Source organism: Cornus florida, unplaced genomic scaffold (genome assembly GCF_030987335.1).
Source record: "Cornus florida cultivar Cherokee Brave unplaced genomic scaffold, ASM3098733v1 CherokeeBrave_3.0.0_Hap2_Chr03, whole genome shotgun sequence".
Classification (NCBI taxonomy): Eukaryota; Viridiplantae; Streptophyta; class Magnoliopsida; order Cornales; family Cornaceae; genus Cornus; species Cornus florida.
In genome coordinates, this window is record NW_026775573.1 from 44,061,222 (window position 1) to 44,083,786 (window position 22,565).

The 22,565-nt window shown below is 35.5% G+C and overlaps 1 protein-coding gene across 2 annotated transcripts; it reads right to left on the bottom strand.

Moving 5' to 3' along the window:
• Positions 1–1,899: 1,899 nt before the first annotated feature.
• Positions 1,900–13,545, bottom strand: LOC132300389 (uncharacterized). 2 transcript variants are annotated; one of them, XM_059797425.1, is made up of 5 exons: positions 12,350–13,545; positions 11,500–12,248; positions 11,284–11,373; positions 2,743–3,537; positions 1,900–2,508 (listed from the first exon to the last, which is right to left on the bottom strand). In XM_059797425.1, the coding sequence occupies exons 1-5, from the start codon at positions 12,456–12,458 to the stop codon at positions 2,368–2,370; spliced, it is 1,884 nt and encodes a 627-aa protein (XP_059653408.1). In that variant the 5' UTR covers positions 12,459–13,545; the 3' UTR covers positions 1,900–2,367. The 2 variants fall into 2 exon arrangements, with proteins under 2 accessions (XP_059653408.1, XP_059653407.1); XM_059797424.1 differs by having other exon boundaries at positions 1,900–2,511.
• Between the last annotated feature and the right edge of the window lie 9,020 nt (positions 13,546–22,565).

Consider the following 22,565-nt stretch of genomic DNA (forward strand, 5'->3'; position numbering starts at 1 on the left):
TTATAATATATTTCATCCAAGTTCTAGGGCCATGATAAATTCATTTTTGGCCCTTAGCCTTATTCCAATTATAGTGTCCTACACTTGAGCTTTCAAAGCACATGCATATGTATTATTTCACATTCAAGTCCGAGCACACACACACACCTATAGTACCCATGTTCTAGACGTTTAAGTTCCATCATTAGCATGATCATTAAGTCCACATTAATCTTTGGGTACTTGAGCTATATGATGCATCTATAAGTCCACATTAATCTTTGGCTTTCCATAATTTTCAAGGGACACTTTGTAACTTTTAAGAAATATACATATAAAAATATAAAAAAACAAAAATTTCAGGGGGGGCACATGCCCCACGATCCTTAGCTCCTTCCGTCCATGCACGTTTGTTCTAAAGAACAAAGAAGTTATTGCAATAATATGGTCCTATTGGAACTATATAGGCATAAACGTATGTAAGTCACAACATAGATATTTGTAAGTCACTTTCAGAAAAGGTGCAAGGATGTAGTTTTTTGCTCATAGAAGTTTGTCATGCAATTTATAGGTGTCTTAACTTTTTCCTGAAAATGTAGGCATAAACGTTTGTCCATGTGTATAGACGCACGTTCTTCTAAGATTTTGCAATTCAAGGCTTTTAAGGCAATTAAGAGATCTCATTTACATAAGTTTATGCCTTTGGGTATGAGTTTTCCTAAGGTCAAAGTGACTTTCACTAAATCAAATGACTATTTTGCCTTTATAATATATTTCATCCAAGTTCAAGGGTCATGATAAATTCATATTTGGCCCTTGGCCCTATTCCAATTATAGTAACCTACACTTGAGCTTTCAAAACAAGTGCACATGTATTATTTCACATTCAAGTCCAAGCACACACCTACCTATACTACCCATGTTCTAGACATTCAAGTTCCATCATTATCATGATTATTAAGTCCACATTAATCTTTTGGGTACTTGAGCTATATGATGAATCTATAAAAATAAAAAAAATAAAAAAAAACCCACCCTCAAGTACGTTGTCAAATCCTTCTCACCAACTAGACATTTATGCGGATTCCTCAAAAAAAAAAAAAAAAAAAAAAAAAGGTATTTTCACATCTTCTTCACTCAAAATGGCTAAGAAGAGGAAATGTTACTTCTTTTTAGGATACTCTCGGGAACAGCTCCAGTGAAGATGAGGTGGGGCCTATAGCTCATAAGATTAGAATGGAACCCTCCAATAAGTCTATTGGTGTCATCATCCATACATAACAAATTGGTATGGTATATTCATATCATAACATAAATTAGTATGGTATATTCATATCATAACATTTGACATTAAGGGTCTATTTGGCATGTAATATGTTTACGCGTTTTTTGTCAATATCAGAGCAACCGTTGTAGGGGCATTTTATGTAGAAATCGAAACCATGTTTGGTAACGAAGAAATTTGTCTTAAGAAATTCAAAATTTTGCTTTAGTTTCTTCACTGCAATACCAAAACACACAATATCACCAATTTGGTGATACGAGTTTGGGTCAAAAATTTTATATGTTATGAATTATTAAAAACCAATATTGGTTGTCCCAAACATAATATGGACCCAAATTTGAAGACCAATATCTGAAAAATATGAAGACCGCTAAAAGTGTGACAAAAATTGAAAATTCGAATTTTGACATAGATGTGCGCTAAATCTAAAAAGGATAGAATGGGTGAGCAGAACCTATTGGGTTCATGAGTTACGCGAGAAACTCGATTAAAATGAACTCTGAAGTTTACCAGAAAGATGTGTTGCAAGAGGACCTTCCCTTTGATTGAAGGGCATTGGTTTGAGAACTACTGAAGGTTTTGATCATCAAATGCACAGTACTCAAGTAATAAATAAAAGTGACGAGAGAGAAAAATACTATGAAAATAAATTTCTTGCTTCCTTTTCCTTTCTAAAATAGACTAAAGAAACCATAAGCTATTTGTTTAATTAGGCCTCCCTCAAAAAAACAAAAAACAAAAACCCAAAACTGACACATGCCTAAACCACTGCAATTTCCCTTAGCAGTTCCTTACATTTCAGACCAAAAGGAACTCTATTCCTGTTTTTTGCTCACAACCTTTAAACCTCAGGAAATTCTAACGAGTCAAAGAAGCAGGCCAAGAACATCACAAGTCATCAGGGGGACTGCACCATCTGTAACTTATTCCAATTTACGTCCAGCAAATGGCACAGAATACACAAATCCCACCATTTCTTCTTTCCAATGCCCACTTGACAACTCGGATTTCCTTCTCAATATCAATCAAAGAAGCCAAAAAAGGAAAAAAAATCCACCAAATTAAGAAATTATCAAGCCCCGTATAGTAAGAGGTTTAGTAAATCAAGATTCCGGTTTGGAGTCAGATGAGCTGAACCCAGATGAAGAAGCACCACCAACACTTTCCATGCGTAGATTGACAGGCACTGAAAACTTTGACGGCATTCCTTGGAGAATTCTTGAGGATGGCCTTGATTTAATGTACTGCTGAAGAAAAAAGCATTATACAGAGTTTAGATAAAAATATCAAGAGATAACAACAATTTTCAGAGGTTCCGATTTTACAGAACTTCTGAAAACAAACTTCAATGAGATGAGGGTACAGTAACTATCTTCTAATGGTAGAACCAGTTGTCTCTCAAGTCTCAGCCATCATAGATTTTAAATTCCCATTAACATAGATCAACTAAAGTGATCATATTTTCAAAAGGTACTTACCTCATTATCTCCCTTATCCCTGTAGAAAGCACTGATCTCCTCCTCTGTAAGGCCTTCATCATCTCCATTTTCCTCCCAGCCAAGTGAACGTAAAAATGCAGCCTCTTCCTCCTCTGAACTAAGGATTGCAGCAGAGCTAGAATGATTCTTACCATTGCTTACAAATTCCTGAGGCCGGTAAGAGGCATCACCATTGCTTGCCACATCGCCACTCTTTTCAGATGACGAGCCAACAGAGCTATATGATGAAGGGGCATCTCTACCCTGAGTAACAGGAGCAGCATCAGCTTCTGCCTCGTCAGACTTATCCAAGACATGGTGTGACACAGCAGGGACAGGACCAGGAACAGCAGAAGGGTTTGTCATAGATTTCTTCCTCACGAGGTTGAAGAAATCACTCCGGCTCTGAGCTTGAGACGTGGGTCTTTTTTCCAAAACTGCCAGGGCTGGCTTGCACTCAGTACTGGCAAGGTTTGAGTTGTTGTTTGGGCTCCTCAAGGGAGCGGAACCAATGACCGAAGGTGCAACAGCAACTGTGGTGTTTGCTACTTTACTACCACTTGTTGGTGCTACTTTACTACCACTTGTTGGACTCGAGCTATCCTTTGCAGTCGGAGAAAGACCATTCTTCTCTCGTGATGGCTTAAGAACATGAAGCTTTCCCACACTAGATGTCTTTGAAACATCAGACTTTGCAGGCCCACCACGTGGAGAGTGATTAACAAGGTGAGAAGATGAGATCTGATTCTGCTGCTGCCCAATCTTAGGTTTAGCTTTCTCTGAAGGATTCAGAACCTTAAACAAAATTTATACAATGATCAGCCATACTTACATAAATCTGACTAACACAAATGAGAAATTGTTCTCCATCCAACAAAATCAATTTTGACTCTAAACAATCACTGATTAAAATTATCCCACCGTATACAATAAATAAAGAATTTAATATAAAATAACAATTTTAATAAGAGTTCAATTTGGGATATAATATATATAACAAATATAAGCAAGTACGTGTGTTGAGGGTCAACGTCAGGTTGGTTGGTGAGAGCAGTAGGCCACGCACAATTATTGCTATCGATCATTACCAGTACAACCTTTTTTAAATCTTTGAGAATTCACAATAAATTTAATTTCAACAAAAAGCTCTTTTTATTCCCAACTTATCTGAGAATTTCTCCCATCTGCAACAGAAGCGTATATCATAATTTCTTCCAGTACTCCTAAAAGTCCACTGCCTTACAAACTTTCAATATAAAATATGTAATTAAACAAGAACAAGATGAATTTTATGATTTTTGTATCCCTAATTTACCTTTCTGCAGAAAAGAAGTACATATCATTGGTTTCAAAGTTCTCAACACTGCTCAAAAAGGGTGTAAAACAAAACCTAAAATAAATAAATAAAATAAAATAAAAATCAGAATTTGGAATTATGTTAATTTAATTGTACACTATTGTATGAACAAGATGATTGCAGGAGGCCTCAGGACTCTATATTTGCCTCATATTATTCGGACAGTTTATGTATTTTTGACTCAGCAAATCTCACACTTGCATTAAACATAAGCCAATATACCTCTCCTTGTGCACGGTCCTACACAGCAATGGACAAAACCACAACTGCACTTGTTAAGCTCATATTTCACCACCCAACCAAAAGAAGTAATATATTTTCACCAAAAAGAACATGTTTAGAAACATTAAATCACAATCTGTCTAGTAAATCATAAAAAAAAAAAGTCAAATTTAAAACAAAATTTATTCAAGTGGAAGAGAATACTACATAAATCACGAACTTCATATTTTTCTGTATTGTTAAATGCCTTAAAACTGAAATAGGAGTGCTGAATATGTCACTGACGTAGAAAGCCAAAATACAACAAAAGCCCAATGAGGCATGGGCTGCATAACTCAAATGAGTGAACTTATTTCTGTTAAATGAAAATATATAAATATATATACATATTCCACCACGCAACCCCCAAAAAAATATATGTTTCATCCAAAAACTTGTTTAGAAATATTTGGAAAACCACAATCTGTCTGGTGAATCATGACTTCATGAGAAAGACTTTGAAGAGAGAAAAAACAAAAATGAAACACACACATATATATATATCTCAAGTGGTAGATAATGTTATTTAAAGCATCAACTACCTAGCTATTCTATACTCAATTTTTTTTTTTTTTTTATAAAACAGAAAATATAATAATGGTTAAAACGAATGCTTCACTTGGTACGAGGGAAGGAAAACTAGGGGTCTTAAGAGGTTTTTTTTTTGGGAAATATAGGGCCTCTCCCTTGTTTTGTTTAGCTTAAAAAGAATGAAAGGAAGAATGGAAGAAGCGTTATGGGATTTTATCATCATTCCTTACAAATTAAGTTTTTTTTTTTTGTATATTTCTTTTATAGGTAGCTATGCATGATGGGACCATTGAACCTAAAAAACAAAATCAAGCCAGCCATTTTGGGTTATTTGTTTAGGTGTCCCAGTGTTCTGGTTCAATTCCAGATCCATAATAAAAGAAATTTTAAATTTGGCCAAGTTTCAGTTCAAGGGTGGGCTAAAAGACTGCCCACAAACCAATTGTATACGAGTATATATCATAAAATACTATTACACAGTAGATAGACCGATTGCCCCACATTGATTAAAACAGCATGGCATCTCTTCACACTTCAGTACTTCACTTAAAAAGGACAATTCCTTTCAACAAGCATTACCCTATGGAACAGTGGGTTTTTGAATACCCAAAATATTGCATGTCTAATTTTGTACTTTAGTTAGTAAATTCCCTTTTCAAACTATTTTTTCTACTTTAAAAAGTTTAACAATAACCATAGAACCAATCCAAATCAACCATGATTGTTTCAGCCCGTAATAAGGTTTAGGTTATTTTTTGGTAATTGCAAGTCTTTCTGCATGTAGGTTCAGCACCAACTCAAACCAAATTCATCCATGTAAACCATTAGTTTTGAAGACAAATATGTCAAAAGCAGCCCATTCCTTCCTTTTCTCCCACTTCTGGAAGTAGTTCGAGGCAGGAGTATGGTAGAAGCAATGGAAAGCTAATAAGCACCCCCCTTACTCCCTTCCTTTCCCATCCCTATCCTTTAAATCATATTAAAGCACCTATCTTTACTGATATCACACCCCAAAGATTCTGCCACCATATGCTTATCTAATAACTTTGATGGTACCATGGGGCACGGGCCACAACCCTTTGGTATCTCCTCAACTTCTCGAAGTAAAATGTTGAGGGTTTAAGTCCCCATAGGAACAATTGAGTAAATTGTGAAGGTGTTCCATTACTTGTTACTTAGAGAATGCCCTAATCTGGTTCCATCAAATCAAAGTGTTTCATGCCTTCTGTTTCCAGCATTTTGACACTTGACTTCTCTCTGTTTCATTCTCTATGTTTTTGGCTTTTATTTCCCCTTCGATATCAGAGCACTAACATGCACCAAGTGTTCCCCAGCATTCTTATTTATTTTTAAAGCATGTTAAAAAAAAAAAAAAACTGAATCCATATGTTCAATAAACAACAAAGGGGGACACAGCATTAACCTTATCCAATACATGACCTGTCTAACGTAAATACTACGACGGTTGCTATATTTTAAGTCTGGACAAAGGTCCTGGGAAAAAGACTTGGACACTTTACTAGTGTCCCAAACCCAAACCTCGCATTCTTTCACAAGGCAAGAGAATGGCAAATTAAACAGTTTAAGTTTTATATTTGAAGAAATACAAAGCAAATCCTGCTTTTTTAAGGCCAATGTTTGCACCCTAAAAGCATATCAAGGAAAGTTAAATGGTCATTTATATTTGAATAATTTTTAAAATTTACAATTAAACAACAAATATATAGCATTAGTAGAAAACCAGAAATATCATAGATGAGGGGCCTGGTAAGAAATCCCACGCAGTACATGTGAAGGGGACTAATTTGAATCCCCTTAGTTTGAAAAAGAATAATTGATTGAAGAGGTGAACACACTTGCCCATGATGACCCCAACTTTTGATGTACAGCACCGAATATAGCTATAGTCCAGAGAAAAACCGCATGTACTATGTATGTGATATCTTTCATTTGCACAAAAGCAAAGATATTGGCAGAATCCATTGTTCAATGGCTCAGAATAGTTGGGTCTTGCTTTTGGGTTTGTTCGGAGTCCATTGGGCTATGCCTCGGTCTTCGAGAGGCACGATAGAGACTTGGAGAGGTTGTACAGTGAGTTCCCAAGTATGTTGACTTTTGGTGGGTGGCACCCTTGTTTGTTTCGTTGTGTCTATGGAGGGAACGGAAAAGAAGATCGTTCGATGAAGAGGAATCTACTATTGGGGCACTAAATTCTCTATTTTAGCTCTCTTTTTTGCTGGGTATATGGGAGAAACTGTAAATCCAACGGGGAGATGGATGAATTTTTTTTTTTTTTTTTTGTGTGTGTGTGTGGATATTTTGAGAGTTTAGGGGCCCTATTTGGCCCTTGTGTAGTTTTTGCAAGATGCGTTCCACTTTTGAACGCTTTCTAATGATATTTTACTTGTTAAAAAACAATAATAATAACAATGGCAGAACCCCTCTGTTTGCACCTTTGACAAGCTTTTTTTTCTTCCAAAGCTCATTAAGAATATTCCTAAATCTATACCTTAATGCTTTTCAATTACCAAATCATGAAATCAAGTATATTATAGGGGGATTCTTTCCAGGTAAGAATCTTATTCTGATCTATTTCACCTCAAATTTTGTGCAAACTTGATGCTGAACGAAGTTAAATAACATGATGTACAAGTTTGCATATAAATGCGCATTGATGCATCTTAATGTTAGGAAGCACAGACACACCTAGAAGGTCAAAGATTCCGTTTTCAGACGCACCAATAGACATGTTCGAATTTTTTATTTTTATTTTTTGGACACACTGCGAACACATACCATGAACACGTCTCCGAACAGGTCACATTGTTAGGGAGTTAGTTTTAAGAAGAAAGATGAGTTAAAAGTGTAAATATGACAACTTCTTAGAACATTTTCAATAATATTATTGCTGTTCTGGAATATATTCGATTGTGTAGCTCCTTAAACAAAAAGCTAATTATTGTTATAGCTTACTAATTATTATGATTTGTACATTTTTCATTGTTAGGTAGATGGAAAATAATTACTTTTAAAATATAGAATCATATATCGGACGGCCCACAGGGGTTGCTGGCACTTATAAGGGGGATGACTCCTTTATTTTTACTTATCAAAAAAAAAAGGGGACTGGGGGGGGGGGGGGGGGTGTGGTGGTGGATGCCTCCTTTATGTGTAGGCACGTTTGGAAAAGGGGGTGGATGCCTCCTTTATGTGTAGGCACGTTTGGAAAATCAAGAACACAGAGTGTGCGCAAAGTGGACAATATCTACACAGTTTGGGGAGGGTCCTGACACATGGTAGCCTAGCCAATCCCTCCCCCCTCCCCAAAAATGGGGGAGCATGCACAAACCCATGAGGGTCGGGCCAGCAAGGATGCTTGGTCCCAAGAGAGGTGATTGCAACATCCCACATCGCCTAGGGGTAAAAGTTGCTTGCACTTATAAGGAGGGATGCCTCTTTATGCGTTTTGAAAACCGTCAGTACAAAGAGTGTGCAAAGCAAATAGTATCTACACAATATGGGGCGAGTGCACACCATGAACCCTCTATGCTTTCGATTTTCAAAATAATAGGGATCCCTCCCCCACTCCCCTTCCTGGCGATGTGGAACGTCGCAATCACCCCCTCTTGGAACCTAGCATCCTCACTGGCGTGACCCTTGTGGGCTTGTGCACGCTCCCCCCATTTTCAACTGGGAATTGGCTCTAATACCATTTGTCAGGACCCACCCCACGTTATATAGATATTGTCCGCTCTGTACACTCTTTTGTTCACAGTTTTCAAAACGCATCTACACATGAAGGACGCATTCCTCCTTATATGTGCCAATAATATCTCCCCCGGTTGTCATATCCCCACAATGTCCATAATTTAATTTTTTTACAATTTATTGTGTCTCATTATCCGTGTCCTATTTATGTATCCGTGCTTCTTATGGGCAACACTAGCCAAAAATAAATAAAAAATCAATGGAAACATCAAAATTCAACTCCAAAAGCTAGTAACTAGGACCCATCTCTTTTAAAAGTTAAATGCGAAAGCAAAAGCCCGCAACAAGTATAATTGTTAAGAATTTAGAATTGCAAACTAGACAAGTAAGATTCTTCAAATCCAATAAAGGATTGTCAATCACATTTATCTTTTTTCTCAACCCCCACTAACATAGGTAGACGGGATTACATATTGACAAGGAGCAAAAAGAATAAAAGAGACATAAGACAAACAATTGTCAATACTGAACACCAATATAACAGATTAGAGGGATTCTAAAAGAAGTTTTAGTAAGTTTGTTAAAAGGCCAAATACACACACACACACACACACACACACATAGATATATAACCTCCTTAACATTGAATGTCATCAACATAATTAAAACAAAGGAAGCCAGATGTTCAGAGTAGGTTTCAAAGTGTTGTCCAAGAAAGTTCACTTGACCAAGTCATATCTGTCCTAAACCAATGAAGCAATATGAATAAGCAAGACAAGGGATGGGATATTATATGAATTCGGGAGACATCTCAAACTCAATAATATATATATATACATACACACACACACGTACATATAAATTAATAAGTTCATCTAATTGTCTGGCTCAATATCTTCACCAAGAATCTACTCGAGTGGTATCTCCTCTGCTTTGCAAATGAGTGGTCAAGAGTTCAGGTTCCAAATGGGATAAGAGGGTGTGTGACTTACTTAAAAATAAATTAAAATACAAAGCAGTTTGCACAATATTCTATAATACATATTAAGTGATCACAGAATCATGAAAAGATTTTGGGCAAACAACCATGGGTGCAGGGCATCCCCTTCACATGCACTTCACATACTGGGAAATATGTACGAAACTACCTCACGCTGGAAAGCCTCATGACTAGACTTAAAACAGATCGGATTCGAACCAAATCTGGCTTGATCCAATCCAATCCGAATTCAATAAGATTATTTATTAAGATGATCCAATCAAATAACCCCATGAATCATTCCTAAATGAGTCCATATCTAATTAGTTATTAATTAGACATCCCATCTGATAACCGGATACGTTACAAATGTGATTTTTGGTTTAAAAAAATTAATATCAAAAGAGACGGGCAAACAATGAATAGAAAGAAGAGATAAGACGGATAATAAAAAGGAAGTATGGACCAAAAAAATAGAAGAAAATTAAATTTTCCACTCTATGTTAAAGAAAAAGAACACTAAAGAGTAAAATATTATTTACATATTACGTATTTAAACATTAGATAATACTCCCTCCATCCCACAAAAAGTGTCCACATTTCCTTTTTTGGTTGTCCCAAAATAATTGTCCCAAATCAAAATTCAATGCACTATTTTTTCAAAATTCCTAATTTACCCTCCTTACCTTGAACTTCTAAAAGCATATGGTCCCACCATAAAAGGGTAGAATTGGAAATTCGTTCTCTACCACTATAATAAAAAAACATTAAAAACTACACTCTTAAAAAGTTAAGTTCCCAAAAAGGGACAATTTTATGGGACAGAAGTAGTATATGTATAATATATTATGTCGGATTGGATTAGTAGCGAAACGGATTGATCATAACTTATAACCAGTTTGTTCAACTACCAAATTATCATATTTGAATAGTTAACGGATTATCAAAATTATATTTTCAACCCGTATCTGACTTATCGGATTGGATATGGATCAAAATCTAATCTATTGACTAGTCACTAGCCTCCTCATGACATCAACGCACATTCCTTTCAATTGTCGATTTATTTTTCCTTTTCTTTTTTAGCTCAATGATTTTTATAATCAAATTTGATCTTCAAATAAATTCAATCCCTTGTGATAGCCTTTGAATGCACTAAGATTAGAATAGAAGCAACAACTTACCTCAACTAAATTTTATCTAATAACAGTAAAAATACAACAAAATCGAATTGTCCAATACATAACATCATTTAGACAAATTTACTTCAAGCATGTCAACAATTCTAAAAATGTGACATTGAACTAATTTTTTGAACTCGCGCAACCAACATATATAGTAAACCTCTAGCAAACAGTCATTGGAATCTTCGATAACTAGTTCAACACAAAGTATGCCTCAACAGTTCCACAACAGTGCAAACACACTTTGATCTTCAAACTACAAATCCTCCATCGAGGTTTTTCCATAACTAAACTAATACCAGAAAAAATTGCAAAAAACAACTTCACAGAATAATTAGGACATAATTCTCAAGGTCTTATTTGAAAGTTGTGGGAATGACAACCTTCTTTACTTATTAATTTATTTATTAGTATAGGAACGGCAATCTTCATAAACAATGTTTCACAAGTTGCGGACACAATTTAATGACCTACCACCTGAGCTATTATATATACCAAAGAAAAGATTCAATCACTCTTACCAAGGCTTTTGGCATGGATGGTGTCATGGGAATTAATTGCCTGGATTGTTTAATAGCCCGCTCTTCAAGCCTCTGTGTGCCAGAAGATAACTACAATATAAAACAAATGACACTATCTGAGAACATAAATATACTATATCATATGCCACAAAAACAAGAGAACAATTTTTTTTTTTTTTTTTTTGATAAGTAAAAACAAGAGAACAAGTAAGCAACCTGGGAACTACTATGAGCACGAGAAGGGCCCTGGGCCAAAGTTTCAGCCATGTTGAGACTAGTTATCATGCTTGAAGTCACAGAAACTGACATGGCAGGATTAGCTTGTTGAACAGATCCACCAGTGCCATTGCTTCCAACTATCACAGGCACCTCCGCCAAGGCTGATGTCCACCCATCACCACCAATCACAGCTGAAGGGCCTAATGGTAAGCTTTGGATGACAGTAGTCAAGCCAGGAGATGAGACTCTTACTACTTCAGGAGCCGTTTGTCTTTCTTCAGCTCCGAGAGACGGAAAATCCCTATCAAAAGCAGCCTTGTGCACACTGCTGCTGGCACTGCCACCTGGAAGCACGCCATTGCTATTGTTGTGGTTGCTTTTGTTGGCATTGCTTGAGTCAGCTGCAACTTTTCTGGGCCAAGTCTCACCTCGTTTCCCAGTAATCATTGATTGAGAACGCCTTAGCACATCCTTCTCAAACCTACCCGGCAAAATGCTCCCTAATGGATCAGGATCAGAATAGTCACGATGCCTATAGCCACCCAAAATTGACTTTTCTTTATCATGGGAGTCATATATGTCCTTTTCCCAATCCCTATCACGATTACTTCTACCTAAACTACTGAAAGACCGCGAGCGATCAGGTCCATTACTACTGGAACTCCGACGAAAGTACAAGGAAGTAGTTCGATCAGTAATGTTCACAGATGACTTATTTCTTGCAGTCTTTGATATGACATGATCATCTATGCCAATAAAAACAATGTCAGGGTACTTAATCAAACTTGTATAAAATGGCATATGTGCATAAACAGAAAACAACAATAACCAAGTATATCAAGATTACCTGACTGCGACGAAGATGATGCAATTTGGCGCGTTGTAGCATCACCACCAGTTACACTTCCACTGCTTTTCAACCATTCCGGTATTAATGTGGGCTCACCTTTTTCCATAACTAGTACCAAACATGATCAAATGAAAGGAAAAGATTTATCTATGTGCTAACTTGTCTTTCATGTATTAATTGCTCGATAACCACCTAGTATCTCCAAAAATTATTGTGTTCCTTCACAGTATAAATCCGATGTTACTTAATTTCCAGAAATAACGAAGTCAGCAGTGTCCTCAATTAAAATTTCCAAACCCTAATGCTTCAAAACCCAACGTCCAATGAAAGAATTGTAACTGTCATATACACTATAACTATGATTCGTTCTCTCTGTACACTATATATACTGTAAAGTCAGTCAAGAACAACGTTAATCAATTCAAAAGAAACAACCTAGTATAATCTCTGGGTGCCCAAAAACAATGCTAAGAACAGGTTCTAGAGTCCTACATATTCAGGAACAACAAACCTAGAAGACCCTCATCCCAGCAATTAACTTCAAACAAACACAAGGCAAACCAAACATCCCTACCCCCTAAATGAAGATGAGCAAAACAGAGCACTTCTTAAAGCAAAATTCAAGTCCATTAAGAGAGATAATCAAACCCTAGAATTGAAAACCATCAAACGAGGGCAAAAACTCGATACCCACAAGGAAACAATTACGATAAACCTAGGGTTTGAACAGTGAAGAAAGAGTATTGAGGGAAATTATCAGAAGAATAGGAACAAACAGTATATATGGAGATTAAGAAAAAACTGACTAACCCTGAACCGTTGGATTAACAATGAATTAAAGAAGATCAAACACTGGGAAACCAAACCCTAATCACGTCTAGCTCTCGCCGCCTGGTGATGTCAATGCTAAGCAGAGCGATTCAGCGAATTGATTTTAGGCAAATTTGAGAGAGAGAGAGAGAGCCAAAAATTCCAATTTCTGGAGAGAGAGGAAGTGTGTACTGAGAGAAAGAGGCGTTTTTATATTGTTGCGAGTTTTGAGAGTAGAGAGACCGGGAACGTATCGCTTTGATTGCGCCGTGTAGAGGAAGAAGATTTATCGATGAGAGAGAGAGAGAGAGAGGAGAGAGAGTTCTTGTTTTGCTATTCTACTCAAAATGTGAGGTAAACCAATGGTATCATGTTTGAAGCTTTGTTATATGTGTGTGTGTCTATATATATATTTAATGTTTATTGTTTGGCTTTGAAAATTTATGCAACACAATGAACGTGGCTTAGTAGGGTGGTTGTATATGGTGGACAATAAGCATCCTAATTGTGAAGTGAAATTGAAGCCAAGGGAAAATAAATTAAAAATAAATAATTTGAAGTTCGGGTTTTGAACCTACCAAAAAAATAAAATTTGGGGTTTGAATTTTGATACTTGGTAATTAATTTTTTTGATAAGACCTTAAAACTCTTTAAAAAAAAAAAAATTCCAAATTAGGGTGTCATCAATAGCTTCATGAATATACACACCAAAAACACAATGTTCATGAAATTTAGAGTTTAATAGAATTATGAGACTAAAAATAATAAAGTGGGAGTGCAAAGTTTCTTGCCACAGTTCAAATTTTTTTTTGAAAAATAGAACTAGTTGTTTGTTTAAATGGAGTGAAAAATTATGTCCACCAATTCCAACATAACAAGCAACTTAAGCTGACAAGACTGACAATTAAATTACAGGATGATCAGATATGTTTACGCGAGTCTTACATGATATCGTGACATCAATATCTAATAGTTGGATATATTCGTGAGTCTCACGTGATGTCATATCATCAAATATCTACTTTGAGTTGGCATTGATCAAGTGAGGTTTTACTTTTGGAAAACTAAAAAAAATAATCCACAGAGCAGGGACAAGTAGATTGTGAAAATTTATGGTATATTAGTACAAATGAAATGATTTGATATCAAATGATTTTAGTTCAGGGAGACGACATTCACACTCCCATTTTTTTTTACCATGTACTCCATTATTTTCTTACTTTTAAAGGAAATGACAAAAATATCCTGAAGCTCATTAATGCACCTCCCATTTTTTTACTAGTGTACTCCATTCTTCTCTTTCTTTTAAAGGAAATGACAAAAATGTCCTAAAACTCATTAATGCACCATCTGTTATACATATTACCATAACTACCATTTTTTCCTATAAACTTTAACCTTCTTTACTTTCTCTAGTTAGTTTTTTTTTTTTCTTTTGCAGAAGAGATAATTTGTTCAACAGAAACAAAATGCATCAAAAATAAAATAAATTGTTACAAGGCTTAAAGGGGTCAAGAAGCATTATGATATATACTTTTTCAAATCAAATAGATCTCTTACTCAAATCAAATAGATCTTTTATGATCAATAAGGTAAATCTCAAGATTCAAAACATTTTTAGACTAATCCTTAAAAATGGAGAAGAAGAAAAAAAAAATTAACATCACTATTAGCATTGTAGGAGTTGAATGGTGCAGAGTTTTTATAATTCTTCAATGCTTTCCTTACTAACAACATAATTAGTATGTTGAACTAAACCATAATTTTGATAATTCTTCAACGCTTCCCGTGCTAACAACATCAATTACTCTCTTCAACTCAACTATTACTTTATTTGTGGGATCTTCCATTGTTACTTGCAAAGATTAATATCAAATTCTTAGGATATCGAGAGAAGATATAGTAGATAAGGAGACTTGAGAGAGGCCGGTAGTGCAAACGAAAGAAAGGGAATTAAGAAAGCATGAGAGATCAAAAGCATTAATATTGAATTTGGTGTGCAGGAATGGAATGGAATTGGTTATTCTCATTCTATTATTTGGTTGCAAATATGAAATGTATTGGAATGGAATGATAATAATCATTCTAGTGTTTCGTCGAACCAATTTAAAGTTTAGAATGGAATGAATTTCAAATCGAATTCTCCAAAAAAAACCCTTATTGACAAATAAATTAAATTAACAAAATAATATTATTCTATAATTTTTTTAAAAGAAATGGAGGTAGTGGTGGATGGTGGTGGAGGTGGAAAGCGGTAGTGGTGTAGGTGGTGATGTTAAAAGGCGATGGTGGAATGCAACGACTGTAGTAGTAGTGTGGTGGTGGTGAAATGAGATAATGGTCTAGGTGGTGGTGGTGGAAAGTGGCAGTGCTGGAAGGCAGTGGAGGTAACGGTGGTAGTGGAAGGCAGTGAAGGTGGCGGTGGTAGTGGTGGAAGGCGGTGGGAGCAATGATGGAAGGTGGTGGTAGTGAAAGGTGGTGGCGGCAGTGGTAGTGGATGGTGGAAGGTACTGGTTGGAAGGCGGTTGTGGCCGTGAAAGTCGATGTCGGCGGTGCTTGTGGAAGGTGGTGGTGATGATGGAAGGCAGTGGTGGAAGGCAGTAAAGGTGACAGTGGCGTTGGTGGAAGAAGGTAGCGGCGGTGGTAGTGTAAGGTAGTGGCCGTGGAAGGCGTGGCAAAGGTGAAAGTTGGTGGTAATGGTGGTGGTGGAACGTAGAAGGCGGTGGCGGTGGCATTAGTGGTTGAAGTTGGTGGCGGTGGCGATGGTGGTAGAAGGTTGTGAAGGTGGCAAAGGTGATGGTGACAGGAGTGGTGGCAATGACTATGGTTGTGGTCAAAGGTGGTAGTGGTGGCATTAATGGAAGTTCATGGTGGTGGTGGCGGTGGCAACGGTGGTGGAGGTGGTAGTAGTGGAAGGCACTGGTGGTGACGATGGTATGGCGGTTGAAAACAACAACAATGGTGATGGTGGTAGAAGGCAATGAAGTGTTGATAGTAACGGTGGCAACGGTGGTGGAGGTGGTAGTAGTGGAAGGCACTGGCGGTGACGATGGTATGGCGGTTGAAAACAACAACAATGGTGATGGTGGTAGAAGGCAATGAAGTGTTGATAGTAATACGAAGGTGGTTGTGGTGGTGGTGGTGGTAGGAAAAGACAATGGTGTTGGTGGGGATGATGGTGGTAGTTTTTTGAATAAATAAATAATTCGAAAAAGGTAGTTATGCTAATTAAGAAAAATAATTATTTATTTACGAGATTAGAATTAGAATTGTCATTTCCTTATTGCTGTGCAGTGATAAAGGGAGTACAAATATGGCATTCTTATGTTGAAATAAAAGATTGACCATTCAACTTTGATTCCGAAATATAAGTACATTAAAAATATGGGATAATATATTCAATTACATTCCTTGTGCAACTTGAGTGTTTGGTAACAAAATATTAAATAACACCTCATATCTTGTTATGTGAGATTATATAAAGTTCTCACATTAAAAAGGAAATGATTTCGTACTCGTGATTGTTGGATATGAATGCTTTATTTATTTATTATTATTACTTTCAATAAATATTTTTTTGAACTTATCTTAGATTCAACAATCACGATGATTAGAGTAAAAAAAGATTCTCATTCCCTTGTGAACAAGATATTATTTCAGCAGTATGAACAAAAGTCCCACTAATTGAACAATTCGCTTTATATCTTTCATTTCATGTATTTGAAACTAATCAAACGACCATATATATAATATATATTACCTAAATTTTCTCGAACGTTATTTTGTCTCCCCGACCCCCCACTGCCAACCAAAGCCAAACAACTGAACTTTATTATTTTTGTAATTTGTCTTTAGCTAGCTACACCAAATGCATTACTTCATACATATAAATCAGTGGCCAGATTTTATTATCAGGCTAGAATGGAGCCAAATCATGCTTTGTTGTATCCGCCTATACATGTTGTATAGGCTGATATAACACGTACTAGTCGGTTGGTAACTATTTTTTAAAAGTTCGATACAATTTCATACTTTTATGAAGCGGTTAGTTCGGCCAGTTTACACCGATATTCGTTCGAATTCATTATACCGCGATCATAATTAATACCACGACTGTGAACCATGAGCTAAACATAAAAATGATCTATTACAAAATCTACTACTTTAATATTTATATAAAAGAGAAGTTCTTAAAAATATTATCATAGCAATACTAATTTCTTATTTTTCTAGTACCCCATTCCTGCAAAATTTTAATTTTGTGACATGTATATATAATATATAGTATATGATTTAAGCTTCTAAGTTTCGATTCAAGCAAAACCACTGGTGGACTAATATGTGCTGGTAATTTAATGGTCTGTAGCAATTGTTGAAACATATACGGTATAATAAAATGAAAACTACAAAAATAATATATGAATCCCATTAATTCAGTTGTCCATAACCATAACAAATGTTGTGAACTCTGGAATATATATATATATATTTGTGAACTCACGGTTGTGATTCATTATTAGTTGTAATAAATATATATAATAGTACTATATAGATGTATAAAAATGTTATATGTAAAAATTATTTTGTATTGTAATATTGCATCTAATCACCCCATACCTATTATGAATAATTCGTATAACTCGATACTACATGACAAAACAACATAATCAACAAAGTAATAAATAATATATTTGTATAGAACTAATTTCAAATATATATTTTATCAAATATATGTTTCTGACTAAGCATATATGAGTTTTAAAAGTCCAGACACACAGTAGGCGTGAGAAAGCAACATATACATCCAGTTTGCAAAACAAAATAAAATGAAGTTTTCTGGTTAATGCTTAATACATATTTCATATAAATAAAATAAGAAATACAATATAAATAATTAAATAAATAAAATTTATGCTATATAGCCCGTGGGAATTTTGCGGATGTGTGTCTCTACGCAATTTATTATTATTATTATTTTTTGGTTCGGAACATGTTCTGGGTGTGTGTCTCTACGCAATTTATTATTATTATTATTAGTATTGTTATTATTATTGTCGATTTATTATCATTATTTTTTATTCAGAACTTGAACCATTAACTTATACTTAAAACTCACTTTAGTAACAACAGTTGCTACCCATAAGTTCATCATTGTTCAAACTGGTTTTAAGTCATGTTTTGTTTTATTATTACTTTAATTTTGCTACTGCTTAGGTTTTTTTAGATTGGTTTCTATTTACTAATTAAATGGTACTTTTTTATAAGGAAAAAATTGAAGGTTCAAGTTTCAATAAAGTATGCGCATGTCTGAATGACTTGTTAGGATTTGAAAGAAAAATAAAATAAAATAATTGTTTGTATTTATCGAAGTGTCCAATTTTTATAGGGTCAAATGTAAAAAACACTCCTATAATATGCATATAGTGCATATTGCACCCCTCCTGTGCAAAAAACACCGCTAAATTATGACATTTGTGCAAATAGGTCATATTTATAAAAATTGGACTAAGATACCCTTAGCAACACATTTTATAATATATATAAAAATATATATTTTGTGAAATGACTAAAAAGGGCTTGGCCCTTTTTCTTCTTCATCTTGGTGGTTGCCAGGGAAGCTAAGACTGGAGAAGATACATATATACACAGACAGATATATACAGATATATATACACATATACACAGGCATAAATATACAGATATATATATATATATATATATATATATTTATTTATTTATTTGTTGTAAATTTACATATTACACATATATACACACACAGATATATGCATATACACGTCGCCGGGGAGGGAGTGAGAGGTTGATGTCGCCAGGAGGGGATAAAGACGGAGGCATCTCCGGGGAGGGAGATAAAGACGGAGGCGTCACATGCTCACGGCCGAACCCAGTTGTCACCAGCGGCGAAGGATAGATCAGATTGTGACTGCGAGGGGGTCCGAGGAGTCCTCTGCTTCTGGGTTCACCGCCAGTGATCTTCAACCTAGCCACCTGTCCAGCCGCTGCGTTAATTAGACTCCAAGCGTCAGCGGCAGCGACGATACCTGAGAAGGACCGTTTGGGCTTCCATTGTTAGACCAGCTTCCGATTCCACTGAGAGTCGATTGAGGCGATCTGGATAAGACCCATGTCTTCTGAGTTAACACAAACACCGAATCTGAACACATTCTCGTGAAATTCATGACAAAAAACAAGCAAAATCAAAGATTATAGCATCATACCTCGATATTTTGGGGACGAGGAGTGTTTTTCTGAGTTTCTTGCAGAGTGGCCCAAGTAAATTGGTTAGTCAGCGCGGCGAGGAAGTCCTCGTTACTCTCAGTCTCCGTCGAGCTAACCACAGACTAACCGGCGGACAACGACTATGAGTCAGGATTCCTGTATGGCGAACGGCGGCGGTAGACTATGGTGATGTGGGGTTTGCGAATGGGTCTTGCAGCTTTTGGTGGTTGGCTCTGTAGGCTAGATTTTGGTGTTTGAGGAATTTGGTTTGGTTGGCAATGGCTATAGTTGGCAGTGGCTATGTGTATATATATAATTTGTAAATTTACAATAAATACATATATCTATCTGTATATTTATGTCTATGTATATGTGTATATATATTTGTATATATATGTCTGTGTATATATATATGTGTGTGTGTGTGTGTATCTTCTCCGGCCTTCCCTTCCCTCGGAGACCACTAAGATGAAGAAGAAGAAGGGCAGAGCCCTTTTTAGTCATTTCACAATATATATATATATATATATATATATATATATATATATATATATATATATATTATAAAATGTGTGCTAAGGGCATTTTAGTCCAATTTTTATAAATAGGACCTATTTGCACAAATGTCATAGTTTAGGGGTGTTTTTTGCATACCTTTTTAAATAAGGGGTAAAAGTGCTATAAAAAGTATATTTTAGGGGTATTTCTTGCACTTTCCCCAATTTTTATACAACTCTTTTATATTAGAAATAAAATGAATAATTAACCTCCAAATATTTTTCCAGAATAATTGAACAATTCCTTTGAGCTTGAACTTCCTTTGTCCTCTCTTTTGAAAAACATTACCATGATTTTAATTATTTATTTATTATTTTTGCTTTTTCTAACAACGGAGACTCGAATTCTCTGTCTTTCATTTTAAAATGAGACGAGATATCATTAAACCACAAATCTTAACGGTATGTCATTTAACTTTTTTCAAATTAACGCGAGCGAATTGCTGACTCTAATGCTACACAAATTAAAAAAGAATAATAATAATAATTCAGCATCTAGGCAAGAAAAGGTTGGCTTAATCAAGGGTGTTTGATTGGAAAAAAAATAATAATAAAATAAAAATAAGTAAAAAAAAAATATAAAAATCAAGGGTGTTTGCGGGCTGCTAAACCGGCTTCCAAGCCCTAAAAAACATTCCCTAATATGGGAGGCCGTTTGTTTAAATGGGCTTCTTAAAAAAGTCAGACCCCTTAAAGCCCGTTTGGTGGTTTTATTATTATTATTTTTTTGAAGTAAATAAGTGTGTTAATAAATAAAAGGAAAAATAATTACATATTTACTTGGAGCAAATACACAAGATGGTCAACAGGCCCATTAGGCAACAAAATCAAAAGAGGAAATTCAAAGAAATAAATACAAGGAAAAATAATTACATATTTACTTGGACCAACAAAACCCAAAGAGGAAATCCAAAGGCAATACAAAGACGTCTGCCAAAGCCCAATAGCTCATCAATGCCAATCCAACTCAATTCCGGCCTATAGAAGCCCAAAAAATCAAATATAAATACCACCCCCTGCAGGCAAAGGCGGGAAACCATCCACAGATCCAGAAGACATGGATAAATTAGGCGAAGGTGAAAAAGGGCGTTTGTGAGAGTGTGAATGTGTGGGAGGGGGCTCTGCAAAAACACATCTACACCGCTTGATCAAGAATAATCGCAGCCGAACAAACACAGTAATCATCTTCAGCGTTCGTGAAGGATGCGATGATTTGTTACAAAAAAATTCTGCTAGTATTTCTTGTGAGTTGTACGCAACAGAATATTTAGAAAGTTTTGTAATTTTTAAAAACAGATCTTGTGTTTGTCTAATTTTCCTTATTTTAGCAATTAAATACTTAATCACATGCAAATAAAATAAGTAAAGTAAAAGTTAGAGATGACACCAGGATTTTTAATGAGGAAACCCTACGTCAACTGTTTGCGCGAGAAAAACCTCATGAACTATGCAGTCAAAAGTAAACTGATTCACTATGTTTGAAACAAAGTACACTAAACTTTGACTCTGGCTCACACCTTATCGTTCTACCAAACACCAATAGTTGACAATCATCTGGCTTTGCGACATCCCGTCCAACAACAACTTGACATCAGGCTTATGTGCGCTTGATCATTATAGAAAAGCAGCAGGTAGATCAGACAACACTCCTCAAATGCTCCAACCCTTTAAAAATGGGATCGTTTTTACTTCTATTCTTCAATATTTGAATTTGATGTATAAGTAAATTTGTTTTTCCTTGATCGATGTAGATGCAACTATATGATCACGATCATAATTTGAACAACACAAATCTAAACTTACTATGTGTTTATGTGTATATGTTCTAGAAAGACGACAGATAAATTTCTTGAATTTTCTGCAAAAATAATCCTCCTAAAGCTTTTATGAATAAGGACTTGATAGTGTAAAAGCCGCCAATTAACTTAGATGACTAACAAGGTTTATATAGAGTTTAGAATGACCTAATTCTTTTGAAAATATGGAAAATTTCGTGCATAGGACTTGGTACAATTCTAAAACAAGTAGGAAAGAAAACAGGAAAAGAAAACTAAAGTTTGACTGTGAACAGGACTTCTTGAACCAGTTTAATGGGGCTAAACCGGTTCAAGGTAGGCAGAACTTAATTTCAAACCTAACCTTTAAGCCTTGAACCGGTTCAATGGGGTTGAAGTTGAACCGGTTCAAGTCTAGCAAGCTTGATTTTCTGGTTCACTTAGCCTGAAAACACTTTATTTGGTAAGTTTGAAATAAATACCAAGTGTAGAATGTGTCCTAATCTTTTTAGACTCCTTCCTAATGTGTTGTTCTTACCTTTTTCGAATGATCTTTAGCCATGGTAACTTTGAACAACTTTCCAATTACGCAGTCGCTGTTAATCCTAATATAGTAATTTGAATTACAACTTGACTAGGACTCGTTTTGTTTTCGATAATTGTCAATTGCAAAATAATATCTCACAATCTGCCCCTTTGGCAATTTCGTGACAAAACTCTAAAGACAATTAGCAATCTACCCAAAGTAGAAATGTAAATTATAATTTTGTTCAAAGGCAAAAATACGAAATTTTGTCTCTGTTCTCTTCTCTTCTTGGATAAACAACTTGACTT

Bases quoted from the DNA above. Each gene is read 5' to 3' on its own strand.
- LOC132300389 (XM_059797424.1), bottom strand. From the start codon at position 12,458: ATGGAAAAAGGTGAGCCCACATTAATACCGGAATGGTTGAAAAGCAGT. The intron at 12,249-12,349 runs GTAATCTTGATA...TTATTGGCATAG, and splicing joins ATCATCTTCGTCGCAGTCAG to ATGATCATGTCATATCAAAG. The intron at 11,374-11,499 runs GTTGCTTACTTG...TTTATATTGTAG, and splicing joins GTGCTCATAGTAGTTCCCAG to TTATCTTCTGGCACACAGAG.